General features: G+C 48.3%; 2 protein-coding genes across 2 annotated transcripts; both read left to right on the top strand.

The window, feature by feature from the left end:
- The first annotated feature begins 4,089 nt into the window (after window positions 1-4,089).
- On the top strand, window positions 4,090-8,058 carry LOC126539594 (beta-galactosidase-1-like protein). The gene is made up of 2 exons (XM_050186481.2): window positions 4,090-6,031; window positions 7,042-8,058. The coding sequence occupies exons 1-2, from the start codon at window positions 4,256-4,258 to the stop codon at window positions 7,480-7,482; spliced, it is 2,217 nt and encodes a 738-aa protein (XP_050042438.2). The 5' UTR covers window positions 4,090-4,255; the 3' UTR covers window positions 7,483-8,058.
- Window positions 8,059-10,720: 2,662 nt separating this feature from the next.
- Window positions 10,721-15,164, top strand: LOC126539593 (beta-galactosidase-like). The gene is made up of 3 exons (XM_050186480.2): window positions 10,721-12,458; window positions 13,456-13,728; window positions 14,896-15,164. Exons 1-3 carry the CDS (start codon window positions 10,962-10,964, stop codon window positions 15,046-15,048), a joined length of 1,923 nt encoding a protein of 640 aa, XP_050042437.1. The 5' UTR covers window positions 10,721-10,961; the 3' UTR covers window positions 15,049-15,164.
- The last annotated feature ends 1,378 nt before the right edge of the window (window positions 15,165-16,542 follow it).

Raw genomic sequence — 16,542 nt, 5'->3', positions numbered from 1 at the left:
CACGTTCGCTATAGGGGCTACCACGAGGTCGTAATGTTGATGCTAAATGTAACGCAGAGAATCCAGCAGACAATGAAGCGAAACAGGTATAGGCGAAATAGCCCACATTTCCACTATTCTGTATAAAATCAGCCGTGTTTACAACCTCCACAAGAGGCTTCCGACGTTCAACCACTTTAGCTAAATCTATGGCTGTCCCTCCGTCTACGTTCGTGGGTATTTACGTGCGCTTATTTTATAAACTATCGCTGGAGGGGTTGGGCAACGCACCGGCGGCCATGGCGGCGGATGTGGCATATACCTCCTCGGGCGTGCCGCGTGACACCTGCAGTTTAACTCTCCCATGGCTAGGTGATAACCACTTGGCGAGTGTCAAGGGACAGGAAGAGGGCGGCATGGATCGTAGAGGACAAAGGTGTAGCTGAAGTTAACCTCATACCGCTTTCTTTGTTTCTCGCAATTAATAGAGACTAGGCATCAGAGTTGTCATGTAACGCTTGTAGGCTCTCTTTCTTTCTTCTGTTTTGTTGTGATTGTTGTTCGCTTGATGTACTAATGCAACCGTCTGAGGCAAATCAAGACCACACAACAATTGGCTATCACGTAGTACGGTCGCATGCCGATGCTCCCTTCCAGTGGATCCTGTTCCTTATAACTAAGACTGCAGGACACTTTTTTACAACATTTTGAAATTTATTTAAAATTATTCAAAGGGCCCTGCTGATGTTCTTAATGAGAGGAAGAGAAGCAAGTGCAGTTTTGCAGGTCGTTCCACTTCTGGCAGATAAGCGGTGATCGGCAGCACTAACACAATTGCTGCTAAGAGAAGAGAAACACCACCGAAGACAGCAGAGGATTAGGAAGAAGTGGGGAGGCTGAAAAAAAAAAGGATGTAGGACGCTTAAGCTTCGCCTTCATGAGTCGAACGCGATAGCATTCGAAAATCCCTGACTGCTTCTCACGCTTCCCGACAACTGGAGCGCATGTAACAGTAATGCTTAACGGGAAACGCTGGCTGCAAACGTTGCGCACGAACACTGGCTTTCTGGCAGAAACGCGGCCTCTTGCGTGGGCCGCGATGCGGCGGAGGCGAGCGCCATCTGGAGGTATTTCAAGGAACCGGGCGCACCGCTCCGTGGCCTCCAAGATATTCACGCGCCGGCGCGCGAAAATGGCGAACGCCGTGGCTGGTCTATGAATGGTGGAAACGCTGGAAAAGTGGTTTCCTTGAGTTTTTGCGTAACAGAATTATGTTTTCTCGTACAACCAACTTACAATCCGATGCCATCATGTCTGTAGGCTGTGTGCTAGCCGTACTTTGTGATTTTTCTACGTATTTTAGCTTGAGAAATTCGATTCAGTAGCTTCCTTGCGCCACATGGATGGCCTGGGTATGGGTGGTTAGGAAATCATTTTGTCGGAACGACGTCCGACGCCGGATTTTCTGCGAGGCGGGGCCCTTAAGGGCAATTCCGGCAATTTTTCGATGTCAACGGGTGTCAATGAAATTCGCTGGGTACGTTCCTCCAAACAGTTGCGTCATGTCCTCAAGAAATCAGTTTTGAAAGCTGCAGATTTCAAAATAAATGAATTCAATTTATTGCCTCAAACACCCTATCTTACCTCCTCCTCAGTTAGAGGCCACAGTGTGTATGAGGTCAGGAGTGTTCCATGCAGAACATGTCGGGATCATGCAGGCGACAGCGACGGGAGCGTCGAGGAGTCGACGATCGTGAGCTAGTGCATGGTGTGAGAAGTTGCTGTCGCGAGAAGTTGCGTTCCTTGCAGACGGGCAAGATATGGGGAGACAAGTGGTGTTGCGTTGTTGGCTGCACGAACTTCAGCCCCCGCCATCCGCACACACAGTTTGAGCCGATGCCGATCGCGTTCAGCCGAGGTTGCGCCTATATATCACAGTCGCGTAGTTCATGCGTCTACTGCTGGCGGACCTGAGTGACTGCTGCCTGTAGCTAATTAAACCATCAGGATGAAGAAAACTATTTCACTGGTTCAGTTTTGCCCATACGGATTTGAAATAAACCATTCCTGATTTTGTACAGTGCACAAAAAGCGAGAAGCGACGACACGGAGCAGTGTCGACATTGGTACGCTGCTGCTTTCGACGGAAAGCAGCCAGCCGCACTCACCGGCACTCCCTTAAATTAAATGCGACTATGAAGATGGGTGTATTTTTACGTGTTGTCATGCCGACTCATTATTTAGCAGCTTCCAAGACGCACTGCTTGAAGAGAATACGAAGAATGATAAGCAGGCAGCATAACAATGCTCCCGTATTACGGTTTCCCGCTCGCTGCAGAGCGCGATGCATAGTGATCAGCGCGATGCAGAGTGATGCAACAGCGCTTACATGCACAAAATCTGCCTGCATTGATATGTTCTGACATTAATTGATGCCACTGATGAGGGCTACCATTTTATCTCGAGCGAACGAGGAGTAGTTACTCTACCTGCCGATGTAAACAAACGCACCAATCGGTGCTTCGACTGTCAGCGGCGCTTTGCGGGATAAAAATGCGGAAACTCGTGCTCTACATCTCACAGTGAGCATGCGAAGCGCTTCCCTGAGAAGGGGTAAAACACCTAAAATAGCAAGCAATGCACGTATAAAATCAGTAGATAGGGCTGCCCTTGGTCTTCATGTTGCAGCACGATATGTAGCGCACGGGCGCTGGCTCTCGTGGTGGCCGGTCGAATGCGAACGGCGATTCGTGGCTATTGAGTTCGTCAGATTTATAAACTCTCAATATTTGACAGATCCGAAGAGCTAGTGCAGCCGACACTGTCACCCGAAGGTCCCTCCCGGTCACGAATCAGCTGAGCGTCTGCTCTTCGCTGGTTTCGTTCGCCCAGCGGGCGAGACCGGCATGCCTTGGGCGCCTTCCCCGCTTGGGACATTCGTGAGGTCACACGAAGAGGTTCGCTCGGCTGCTTCGCCAGGTTTCGGTTTCGTTTTCGCGCTTTTTTGCTTATTTAATATTATCTCCGAATCTGCGGAACCATTCTACTACCACACGCGTGACAGGGAGGTCTCCGGAACCTAAATATTCCATTATCATGATATGTTAAAAAAAGAATAACGCTGGACTTACCCTCTAACGCTATCGCATTAAACCATTGCAGGTACAGGGTGCTGTAAACTGACACCAATCGGTTGAGCAAATGTGGGGCAAATAAAATCAATAGAAAAATGGACAGGAAACCAGACGTCAGGGGTTCTCTTGCTGTCCGGTCTTCACTTCTATGTTGCTATTCTACTAGGGCTAGAATGGCGTCACCAAGTATCTGCACGTCCCTAGGAATGGCGTCCGTCCTGTAGTGAGCACAAAATAAGCGGATGATGAAGAATAAGCAATCCGTTTCAGTCTGCTCTGAATCTTGAGAGAATACTTCGGCAGTGCAGATAACATATATCAGTCTCTCTGTAGCCTCGCTCTATCGCGTTTTCGAAGCCAGCCTTCGTCCGCTATCGATGGAACGGCACCACGACGTCGCTTCGACACCGGAGCCGAAGTTCTCGCTGAATTAAGCGGCCAGGATCGAAGCCATTGTGCTCCCAAGTTCGTCAATCGCAGCTGTCGTATATACACGCCCGTGACAAACGCTAGCCGTCTCTCACGTTGAATATGCGGAAAGCGCTAGACGCGATGACAAGAGGTAGGAGTGACTTGGGCTTGGGAATGAAATCCCTTCACTCAAGAACATGGAGCAGAGCTTTCTCGCCAACCATACAACTGTGATTTATAGACGCGTTGCTGTTGGTCTCGAAAGCTGCCGTTCGCTGTTCTTGGAAGAACCTCGCGCGCCACTCCAAAACGTTACGATTAGAACACAAAGAAAATACAGAAAGAAAGTGGGCCATCACTCAGAGCGGAGTGTGATATATTGCCATCTATTCAAGTGAGAGCAGATTGCACAATGCGAAATATATATACGCGCGAAGCGGCATTCAGACGCAAAATTACGGTGGGATATAGTGTCGCACGAGAAAACGAGACATATTTTTTCGATCGCAAGGAAGTGCTCCTTCGGAAAGGAGACGAGACATATTTTTTCGATCGCACTTTCTCACACAGGTTGTACGTATTGTGTTCACACGGTGCAGCGAACGTGGCCAAACATTCTTCTTTATTTAGGTCACGTAACGATTGTTTACATTATGTTAGTGTCGCTAAGGTAATCGTTGCTCTCTCACTAATGACACGTATTTCAATATGTAGGAGTGTACTTCATCTACATGGCAGCCTGCACTGTCATCAAATGGTGCCAAGCAGCGGTTCCTCCATATTGTAGCTCAGAAAACAAAACACTCGTGGAAAAGACGCAAACGGGGAGAAGCAAATTAGCCCTGGCATGTGACAACCAGCTGCTCGAGGTTGCAATGATTCCTAGGGGAAAAAAAAAAACATTACACGGAAAGCTGACAAGAAGCAGCTTGGCGAGAGGAAGTCTACCCAATAAATTATCTCCTAAAACGACTGCAGCCTTGCCGAATAGCCTTCCTGTAAAGTTGACACCTACAGCGATGTTCGCTTGCATACTTTGGCTGCTCGTCGCAAGCAACCAGCACCTTCTGCTCTCCGAAGCTGCACGAGCGTTCACGATAGATTATAAAAGAGAAACATTCCTAAAAGACGGCAAGCCCTTCCGGTTCGTCGGAGGCTCAATGCACTACTTCCGGGTACCGCGACCCTACTGGGACGACCGTCTGCGCAAGATGCGAATGGGTGGCCTGAACGTCGTCGACTTCTACATCGACTGGAGCGGTCACGAGCCGGAACCCGGACAGTACAACTTCCGCGACAACTACGACCTGTCCGCTTTCCTGGAAGCAGTGAAGAAGGCCGACCTGCTGGCCCTGGTGAGACCGGGACCCTTCGTGTGCGGCGAAATCGACAACGCCGGCTTTCCGTACTGGCTGGTCAGAAAGCACCCCGACATTCAATACCGGACGATGCAGCGAGAGTACGTTCAAGAAGTGCAGAAGTGGTTCAACGTCCTCTTCCCCAAGATAGCCCCGTACCTCTACAAGAACGGCGGGCCCATCATCCTGGTTCAGCTGGAGAACGAGTACGGTCACCTGGACGGCTACTGCGATCCCAACTACATGGAGTTCATGCTCCAGTTGCAGGAAAGGCTCCTGGGCAAGGACGTGGTCATGTTCCGAAGCGACTCGCCCGTACAGTCGAGGTACGACTGCGACCGGGTTCGCGACGTGCTCGTGGCGGGCAACTGTTACCCAAGGACGAACGTTTCGGAAACGTTCGCCGCCATTCGCCGGGGTATGGTGAGGCCCGGAGGCCCGATTCTGGTGCCAGAGTACTACACCGGCTGGATGGACTACTGGGGCTATGCGCACAACAAGGAGAACCCGCGAGACGTCGTCAAAACCTTCGAGCAGATGATGGATCACGGAGCCAACGTGGTCTTCTACATGTACCACGGCGGAACCAGCTTCGGCTTCAAGGCGGGCACGAGCAACACGGCGCCTCTGGTCAGCAGCTACGACTACGGGGCGCCGCTGGCCGAGGACGGCGATCCCAGGCCTTACTACTACCAGATCCGCAAGTCCATCAGCAAATACATGCCAGTTCCCAAGGGAAAACTCCCGCGGCGATCCCGGAAGCTGAGCCTCGGCGCGATTCGCATGAACGAAGGTACTCCGCTGGACAGGGTATTGCGACACTTCCTGGACAAGGGGTGGCTTAGGCAAAAGCGGTCCAAGTACCCGATGACGTTCGAAGAGTTTGGCTTGGACTTTGGCTTTATGGTGTACAAAACGAGAGCCCAAGTGCGGCGCGCTCGTAAGTACAAGGTCACGTTGCACGGCCTGCGGGACCGCGCGCACTTGTCACTGCGACAAGAACGTCACGTGATACAAGCGTTCACGATGAACGAAAAGGAAAAGCCGAAACTGTACAAGGAAGTGCTCCTTCGGAAAGGAGACGAAGTGTCAATTTTAGTAGAAAACATGGGGCGGGAGGATTTCGGCCCCAAGAACAAGGATCCGAAGGTGAGCACACGGGAAGCTATCATGAGCGTTTTGGCGTTGTTCCAGGTAAAGTGGAAATTCAGGCTAGTTGGTCTCGCGTAACAGGTGACTTTCATCGCGTTAGACACGGAACAGCCGCTGAAAAAAGACACACGCAGTGTGCGTGTCTTGCCTCTACGGTCGTTGCTTGTCTAACGCGCTGGGATTTGCGTATTGTAGAATTCGAGCATTGTGACAAGCTGGGACACGAGGCGCAGAGAAAGTCCAAATCACAAAATAGCGATCGTAGTTGCCCGTCGCCAACTTTATTCCAAAATGCGTTGGAAGAAAGTATAGACAAACGTAAAGCGTTCCATAGACCTTTAGAGTAAGAATGCGAGAGGGAAACTTGTTATGAGAGCTACGAGAGCATCTAGAATTACGTGGTCTACACGGACGTGCGTAGTTCCTTATATTCGTTTCCTTAGAGCTAAACTGCCACTACAAATTCATTAAATTACATTTGGTTATTTCATTATGCCTCCCATTCACTCCACTAGACTCCACTGAAGACATTTAACAGTAATTGCTGCTGGTCAGGATTGCTATAGAATACCGCGGATATTCATCGACATGCGTGTCCGGAGATGTTACCATTAATTATTTTCTGAAATTCGGCAGAGGAAATTAATTAGTTGAGGATGTAGACCACTTGAACAACTCCAAATACGCGGCGCCTCGAGTTTTCGCAAAGAGCAAGCAGCAGTGGACAAATAATGAAAAGCAAGAATGCACTTTCTATCTTTTGCGAGCAGTGCTCGAACTTACGATTACCTACAATTGCACGCGCGCTCTGATCAAAATGAATCACTTCCCCTCATCTTGCCCCTTTCACCACCCTTCTGCACTTTCTAAGCAAAGACCATGTCAAATTAGATCAATACATCGTCTAATGATTGTCACGGTGGCTTAGGGGTTTCCGCAGGGGAATATGGCAATCCTAAATTCAAGCACCATGCTGCCTCCTTTCTCATAACTGGTTCTCATTTCAGGGAATCAGACGTGTGACCGCAGACGGCTCGAACATGACCGGCTGGCTTATGGAAGCTGTTCCTGTGACGCGGAACAGGGACGTCAGCGAACTGATGCATTTCCTGAGACGACGCAGCGGAGAGGTTTGCAAAAGGGCGCCATGTTTCTATCACGGTTCCTTCGTGCTCCCGAAGGGGCAGGCGCGTCTGGACACGTTCCTGGACCCTTCCAACTACACCAAGGGCGTCGCCTTCGTGAACGGCATCAACGTCGGCCGCTACTGGCCCGCGGTGGGGCCGCAAGTGACCCTTTACGTACCCGCCGTCTTTCTGCGACCCCACCCCGAGGAGAACAACGTCATCATGATGGAGATCGACGAATTACCAAAACGAGATCAGCGAGGAGTCAGCTTTGCGAACAGGCCACGTTTAGAAGGCTATGTGGAACGGCCTCATGCTTAAAGCTTAGTCTTTTGAGAGTCTGATGAGTAAGGCTGTCACCAGTACAATCGTGAGCGATATGGAAGCGGTAACTTCTTCTGGCTTATCCTAGCAGCGATAAAGTGACCAGGTTCCGTTAAGTCCTGGAAGGTCGCCGTGTTCGAAGATTAACTAGACCAACAAGCTGCTCTCGAAAGCCTTTGCATGTAGCGAAGGCTGCGCCCTCTCGACTTGAACGCTACGTGTTGAGGCACAGCGTAAATTCGTTTTTCTTTCTTTCTTTTCTTTTGGCGCAATCTTCATCACGTGAATTTTCTGGAGCCCATATAGCAATGTAGCAAGACAAAGCGGCTCTAGGCAGCCGCGATCTTTATATTCCAACACAATAAAAAAGTAAGCTTGTAGCGAACAAAGACGAATAGGAACAAGCCAAGCATTGGCCGAAATACCGTTTTCACTTGCTGTCGGAATGCTCGCTGGAAAGTGATACAGTATGTGGTACACCTTGTCCTCAATCGTCCCCCTGATGTCAAGCGGTCAGTTTGATCATCTCCCAGGCCGGTGGTGATGACGAATAAAATGTTATCTCATAGTGAAGTTCAATTCTTTCCTGTTGCAATTACGGCAGCCATGTAAGAACTGGGAAGGCCAGTTTTCCCTCGCTGAGAGAATGTGCGCCAGAGAAAGCCAGGTGAGATATCTAGCCTTCAGCGCAATATTTACCAGCCCTACACAAATAGCGAGCCAGAGACGTAGACAGGGGATGGAAGCTTGAGCGCCGCGCGTTACCCAAAGTTGGATGGCAAAAATTTGATGCTGTCTTGAACGAGCACCCCCTCGTATTGCTCAATCCTGTTTTAAGAGATCAGTGCTACATGCAAAAGCTGGGTGACGGGACCGCCAAGATTGAAGTAGAGTAGTTCACAGTAAAGCGAATTACGAAGCAATGGTCTCGGCGTTAGAAGCCTACTTCCCCACACTTGATGCGCTTGCCGAAGAAATTAGTATTGAGGAATAATGGAAGCTGTGCCGTCTACATGGAGTGGTTGTACCATGTCGGGTCCGGTGAAGTAGACGCGCCGGAATAAACCGTGGTTCAAGGCTGAGTTGCCTTCTCTGGTTCACCGTCAGAAACGGGTGTATACTAAGCACAAGAGAAATAACTTGCCCGCTAATTTTGCTCTGGTAAGCGAAATAAAAGGTAATTTCAAACACGTGAACGACTCAACAAAGAAGGCTTACTTTTGCAACCTCGGGAAAAAAGTTAGCAGCTGACACGAGGGAGTTCTGTAAGTATGTATGCCGAAATGGTATAAATAAGAGCTTCATACCTGCCTTCTAATAAAATGAAACCACTATTGAAAATGATGAACCCAAAGTAGAGTGTTTTCTTGCTCCTTACTTGTTGTCCGTATTTACCCCTACTAATACAGAAGATACTGAAGTTTCGTAACCGATTCACGTAGATCGCATGGCCGCGGTGTCTTTTTCGATAACTGGTGTTCATCGAGTGCTGAATGATTGCTGAATGTTCATCGAGTGCTGAATGAATTCGTCGTTAGACATACTGGTAATTTAGTAGTCATTAGTGCGCAGTACAAGTCATTTCAGTCATTATTAGTCATTGCTAAGCATTTTAAATCATTTCTAATCAATTGTAGTCGTTACAAGTTGTTGTTAGAATATTGGTTATTACGTAGTCATCAGTAGTCATTACAAGTCATTAGTAGTCATTTTAGTCATTACTACTTATTATTAGACATTTCTAGTCATTTCTAATCAGTTGTGGTCAGTACAAGCCGTCATTAGACATATAGGTCATTTCGGAGTCATTAGTAGTCCTTATTAGTCATTACTAGTAATTATTAGCCTTTACCAATCACTGTTATAACGTTATCATTCACTAACCGTCACTATCAATAATTTTTTCATTCTTTAATCTGTCTTCATATGGCGTGGTGACGCTTCGGCGGACGCTAGGGAGGTCAGGTCTGCTGACACAAAATTCACCATGAGCCTAGAAAGGTTTTTCGCCTCAAAAATTACAAAACAGGACTGCCAGGTTTCTCCTTGGAAACTATGAACGAAAAACCAGTACGACAGGAACTTGCCCTTCAAGGTGACGTTCAGAGCTATGTTTTTTTTTTTTTTTTTTTTTTTTTCAGACAGCGCGCGCCAGCAGTATTCTTCCGCCTCCTCTTGCGCAAACTACATCTGTTGATGTTTTCTTCTACCACGCTTTATGTGTATCAATACCCTGCTTTAAGGATTTGTATTTCGAATATAATCAACCCGGTTGTAATGCCTTATGGGCGGTGTAGGCTATGAATGAATAAAATGAAATTTATATCTTTTTAAGGGGAATATTAGTAGCTGCAAAAAGTGAACAAGTCATGCAACAATGTAACCTTTATAGTGAATTTCGGTTTCCAATATCTTCTGTCATTATGAACCCGTAATGTAATACCCACACAATGAGCTCTTTATGAGATATAAAAGCGAAGTGAAAACGCTCTCTTCTCATGGCACCTAGCACTTGCAACGGTTATAGCAAGGTATGAGAAATGTATACTCATCTGTTATTCGACCGTCTTTCTTCTCTGCACTTACGAGCATTACATGCAAAAAGTAGGTGCTAATAAAATATTACGCACACAAATATAGAAAGAGAAAGCCTACTGGTAAACACAAGTGCGCCTTTTGATTACCGCAATTTACAAAACAAAAAAGTGAAGGCTACTTTGGGCATTTTTTAAACAATACCTTGAGTCAAATGATGCCATCTAAAAATGTTGTCATACGATGGACTCGTAGGCAACAAAGCGCTTCCGTAAATAGGCGCGATTATTTTTTATTAACTGCCTCGTGATATCGCAGCCGAGCCAGTACTACAGGTTGTTACGTAAAAATATGCACTAGGAAACCCAGCAGTGACATTTCTTCGAACGTGTGTCTCACAGCTCACCCCACACAATACGTCATTAAGGGAACCTACAATACGAGGTCGTTAATGCCAATTGATTGTATAAGATGTCATGAAGGGCCCAAGCCGCATATATATGCCGCACAATGCGACCCATTAACGAGATCAATGCAATCAATATGAACAGGTGCTGCGCGAACTTACAACAGGTGTTTGCTCCGTCAATCGAACGCTGCCTTGTTTGTTTTGAAGAAGGCTACGTCGATAGGAAACAACACAAAGTTGTAAATGTTCTTCCTTACTCCAATTTATTGCGGTAGAGGTGTAGACGGGGCATGCTCATTCCCCGTGACACACGCACGTAATTGCACTTGATCTTATTCCGATATATGTGACCTTATGCTATGTTCAGTGGTGAAGACCGAAGTCCGCCGAGGTAAAGCTTCAACGAAATTACTGTGCAGTGATGACGCGCTACCGTAATGGCGAATTTCGGCTGCCCAGTTTTACTATCCGATAACTCAGTTGAGACGGTAACGTGTGAACATCGCTCACCCCCACGCTCCACAGCAAAGACATGTCGGGAGATGTTCGCGCGGCCCTGCTTTGCGTCTGCGCCAACTTCTTGCTCAACCACGTGATCCAATGTTCCGAAGGTCGGTCGCTTGTCGTTGACCACACGCGCGCGATATTCCTGAAAGACGGTCAGCCGTTTCGCTTCGTGGCGGGCGAAATGCACTACTTTAGGGTTCCGAAGGCATACTGGAAGGACCGACTCTACAAGATCAAGATGGCCGGCCTCAACACGGTCGCCTTCTACATCGAGTGGAGCGGACACGAGCCGGAGCCGGGAGTGCACAACTTCATCGACGAATACGATCTGGACGCCTTCCTGAAGGAGATCAAGGACCAAGGCCTCCTGGCCATAGCCCGCCCGGGCCCGTACATCTGCGGGGAGCGGGACAACGGAGGATTCCCGTACTGGTTGCTCAGAGATCAACCCAAGATGATATATCGAAGCATGGATAAGCACTTCATAGCGGCAGTGGACCGGTGGTTCGCCAAGCTCCTGCCCATGCTGGTACCACACCTCTACCGAAACGGCGGCCCGATCTTCGCCGTGCAAGTCGAGAATGAGTACGGCCACTACGGCAAGTGCGACCTAGCCTACATGGAACACCTGCTGACCGTCATGGAGTCTCATATGGGCAAGGACGTCGTGTACTACCGCACCGACTTTCCGTTCGCGTCTTTCTACGCTTGCGACAAGGTGCGCGACATACTCGTCGCCGGTAACGTCCCGTCGAGCTACAATGTGGCCGCCGTGTTCGGTCTCATGAAAGGCACAAATCCAAAGCCGGCCCCCATGGTCGTCATCGAGTACTACACGGGTTGGATGGACTATTGGGGTTATGCGCACAACACCAAGAAAAAGGAAGCCGTCCTCGACCCTTTCAAGGTCATGATGACCCACAACGCATCCGTGACCTTCTACATGTTCGTAGGTGGCACCAATTTCGGGTTCAAGTCGGCGAAAGGCAATACTTACCCCCTCACGACCAGCTACGACTACGGAGCACCAGTCACTGAGGGCGGCGACATGAGGTCCATCTACTACGACATACGGAACCTGACGACCAACTACCTGGGTAACGTGCCCAGTGGGGACATGCCCCAAAACCAGACCAAGCTCAACCTGGGCGCCATTCGCCTCGACGAACATATTTCTCTAGAAGAAGTGATGGACCACTTCCGCAGCAAGCAGTGGCTCGAACAAAAGCAGTCAGTCGACCTCTTGACGTTCGAGGCGATGAGACACGACTATGGCTTCCTGATTTATAGGACTACAGTCAATGTGTTCACCCTGGGTACAGCACCTCTTTATCTGCCATGGCTAAAAGACCGGGCTTACGTTCGCGCCGGAGGCAAACAATTCGTCTTTTACAATCATGCCGTCAGTTTTGGAACTGTGAAGTTATTGGACACGATTCCTGTGAAAAAAGGAGACAACCTATCCATTCTCGTGGAGAACATGGGAAGGGAGTGCTATGGCGTCATAAACCACGACATGAAGGTGCGTACATGGGGACGCTCCCTTTATCGGCGAGCATGTCATGCATATTTAATTTCAGTGTGAACCATCATACTTTCGCGCTGTCCACACCGAAAGAATATTAATAGCAGTTCGTGCTTAATTACCACTTTTCTGAAATGCGCAAACGTGGCGAAAGGAGGTTATCTAGCTGCAAATTAAGACAAAAAATTGCAACCGTTCCACTCTGAGAAGATGGAATGGCAGCGAAAGCTGACGACAGTCAAAGCTCTCAAACGAAAAGCAAAGTGCTTTCGCTGCTACTCCATCCTCACAGAGTGGCATCGTTGTCATGTTTTGCGTTTCGAGTCTGGCGTCGTTGCTCGTTCGGAGGTGCCCGGGCTCGCGATTCTAGTTTTCGTTCAGCATCGCGGGAACGTTCTTCGTCGGTGGTCGTTTCGCGCCGGCGCCGTTCACATTCTCTTTGCTGTTCCGTCCGGCGCTCCTCGTACGCATGTTGTTCTTCGGGTGTACGAACCATACGTGTCCGCCCCATCCATAACGCAGGTGTTTTTATCGCCGATACCTCTCCTGCTTATATACTGCGATAACCTTGACGCCACGCTATTGTTCACGGCGAGCGTTCTAATCTGTTCCACATTTTGACATCTGCGCCACCGCACTACAACCGTATGGGTTTGTCAGAGATCGCTAAATCCATTTCTCTTGCCGGACGCCAAGAAAATAAAAAATAATTAACTACGGGAAGTTAGTCCCATACAGCTTTCGCTATAATATTGTACCCAGCCGGGTAAACAAAAAACTGGGTTTAGGAAACGCGCCTCCAGGATCAGACTCCCGGCTAAAATGATTATAAAGACGGCTAGAATCTGAGAAAAACAATGCATAAACACTACGATCGTAGCTGTAGTCTTACAAAGACACATACCCTATATCGTCGGTAGGAAATAGATGCCAAGTATCACACAGTGCCGCAGCATGTTGCCTTCATATACCAAACGGAATATGGATCTCGCAGGGGCTCACCTACGCCTACCTGAGCGGAATCGTACTTAAGAACTGGACTATTGAGGCAGTTCCCATCAACAAGAACCGAGACATCAGCGAGATCCTACGAATAGTCAGAAGACAGGGAAACGGAAGCGTTCCCGGTTTCTTCCACGGGACGTTCACCCTGAAAGAAGGGCAGAATCCTGCCGACACGTTCCTGAACCCGTCAGGATGGATCAAGGGCTTTGCCTTCATCAATGGTTTCAACCTAGGCCGTTATTGGCCTCCTACAGGACCACAGGTAACTGCATCTGTTGATACTGATCATCGCGGTTGAGGTTACGCACCCTTCAATAGGTACTCATCGAATCACGTATAGCTCTCAATGAAGTAGTTGTTGAAGCGATTCTTAGCCGGCGCTAAAGATCACCGTGTGTCGTTTAGTAAATTTTACAGAAGAAAAACGTTTTGTTTCGGTTAACAATAAACCGCAAAGCTAGGTAAGTTGAGCTATAGGTGTTTTGCAACGTCTGAGGAAAAGGCAGAACCTCGCCTCGGTAACTAATACACGCGCAACTGCGGCATATGATTGACAAAATGACATGCATAATGACAATTACAACGACACGAGAAGGAATTCGTACATATTTTCACTATGTCACGGTGTACCAATAGTAAACAGATCGAAAAATAATGTCTATTCAGGTTCAACATGCTTCCCCAATGTTTTTTTATTCTACAGCATGCGTATAGAATAAATGTAGAAATCAGTCATGGGTAGCAGCAAAGCGTTCATTGCAGGTAAAAGAATCATAACAAGGTCACTGAATAAAAAACGAAGGCATTAAAGGTAACATCACTGCTAATACGCCTTTCCTTAGAGAAAACTGTTTAAACGCATAGATTATTATAGAAAAACTGAGCACTTCGCGCAAGCTTCTAGATACTTGGGAACCTTGTTAGAATATCTAATTACAATGTTCAGAATACAAACTGAGGAAAATGGAAGGAAAAAAATAACTAATTTAGCTTTTTGTGACAAAGTGGTCGTTACAATTGTAACGACCACTTTGTCTATGTCCTGTCCATTTAATTAATTAAATGGACAGGACATAGACATGGAGTCCTTCAAGGTAGAGCTGGCAAAAACGTATTGCTGAGCTGGTTGGTTCATTACGGCACATGTTTTCTAGCACCGTTCGCTGCGTTCTAGATTGTTTACAAAATATAAAGCCCCGAATCGATAAACACTATGACGTTGAGAGTTGCAAAGAGCCACAGGCGCCACAAATTGGTGATAATACCATTTTTTTAATGACAGGATCTGCGCGCCACTCGACGCCGAGCAACTGAAAATCGTCACTTGATTCACTTGATCCAGCAATACGCGACGCAAGCTTTTGCTACTTTTTCGTGCTAACCGCACCGAATGATTTAAGTAGCGCACACGTCTCACGCGCATGCGCAGGTCACGCTCTACGTGCCGGCCCCGTACATGAGACCGCACCCAGAAGAGAACCGGCTGCTACTGTTCGAGACGGAAGGAGCGCCTGTGAACCGCACCGTCATGCTGGTCGACAAACCCTTGCTGGACGTCGACATCGCGCGCCCGAGGCCCTAAAGGCGACTTTCGGTTCATGCGACAAACTGCGTTATCTTTCTTATCTCTTATTTATTGGTGTTGAACAAAGGTTGCTGCGCCAGAAGTCATCGTAGCATTTGGCCAGCAGACGTTGATACACATCTCCCTGTGCCGTTTCATTGCACACAACTTTCCCTGAGGGAAGGCAGAGCCAAGACCATATTCCATTTATAGTTAACCTCCGTACTTCATTGCGGTCTCCCTCCTTGTCACGCGGTGTGCTTGCATTAAACTCGAACAGCAAGTAGCTGTCCTCCTGCCAGATCAAACAACTGCTGCGATGCCACGAAGACTTTGCATGAGCAATTGCATGTCCAGCAACTACAGTCTCGCATCATCGCAGCCGTCGCTACGGCGAAAGACAAGATGCGGCGTCACGCGGCTGAGCGCGAGGCCATGGGTTCGACTCTCGACCGCAGCGGTCGTGCTTAGAACTGTAGGAAACGCAGGAAAAACGCTCGTTAAGTGCACGTTAAGGAAGGCCAAGTATAGCCGCAATCAATCCAGAGCCCACCACGGTGGCGTCGCTCGAAACCCGAGCGATACTTCGCAACGTTCAAGTCGGGTAATCCGTTATTGCTAACTAACAAATCAGCCGAGCGCTACCCTGCCAGTAAGCATCCATCTTTTGTGTTCCGCCTGTTCATCCATCTTTGCCAGAGTAACAGCAAGAGCAGGCTGGCAACCAGATCGACGCTAGCGAGAGGAAAGCTGAGGTAAGTGACAAAGCCAGCGAGCGAAACCTATAGTACAGGCATTGCTGCCAGCGGAGCGTGTGAATAAAGATTAGAAAAAAAAAGAGAGAGAAAAGAAAAATCGAAGAAACCATGATGCGTTTTGGATGGCACGAAGTCGTAAAATGAAGCTCATGATGGAAAGCTAAGAGCCACTATAATGAGAGAATAGTCGAGGGCAGTTGCGTGCACAGTCAACACGATACCTACAGACCGCTTCATCGGGCGAGGAGCAAAGGGCGCGCGGCGAGCCTTTCCTCCTCTCTGCCTTGTGCGATCCGGCGCGGCGCTGCTTGAAAGTATTGCTGTTGCGCGCTGCTGAACGATTTCGAGATGTTTTAGCTCGTACGTTGCGAAATTTACGCAATTTCCGTTCATATAAGGTAGTCAAAGAAGCCTTTCAATGCATCGGTAACTACAGTACGCGGTAATACATCTTGGGGGCGCAAACACGTGACGAGCATTATCAGCCGCGGTGTGTGTATGTGTTGCGAACTATTTTGCCTATATCCGTTTTATTCCAACGAAGAGAACCGGCGTCTCTGTATTGCCTGCATGAAATGGTAAATTTGCTCGCTATCTGATCGCCTGGCGTAGGGACTAAAAACATGAAACATAAGAGGGCACGCTCGTGCGCGGCCAACCTAAGCCAATCACGAAACATCTAAGTGGCAGGTGCTATCAAATATTTGTGATGCACCGGCATCGTTCTCACACATTTCAAGTCTAGCAGGCTTGA

The sequence above is a fragment of the Dermacentor andersoni genome, chromosome 11 (genome assembly GCF_023375885.2).
Source record: "Dermacentor andersoni chromosome 11, qqDerAnde1_hic_scaffold, whole genome shotgun sequence".
Lineage (NCBI taxonomy): Eukaryota > Metazoa > Arthropoda > Arachnida > Ixodida > Ixodidae > Dermacentor > Dermacentor andersoni.
Note: the sequence above shows the minus strand (reverse complement) of the source record. Positions and strands in the feature narration are given on the sequence as shown.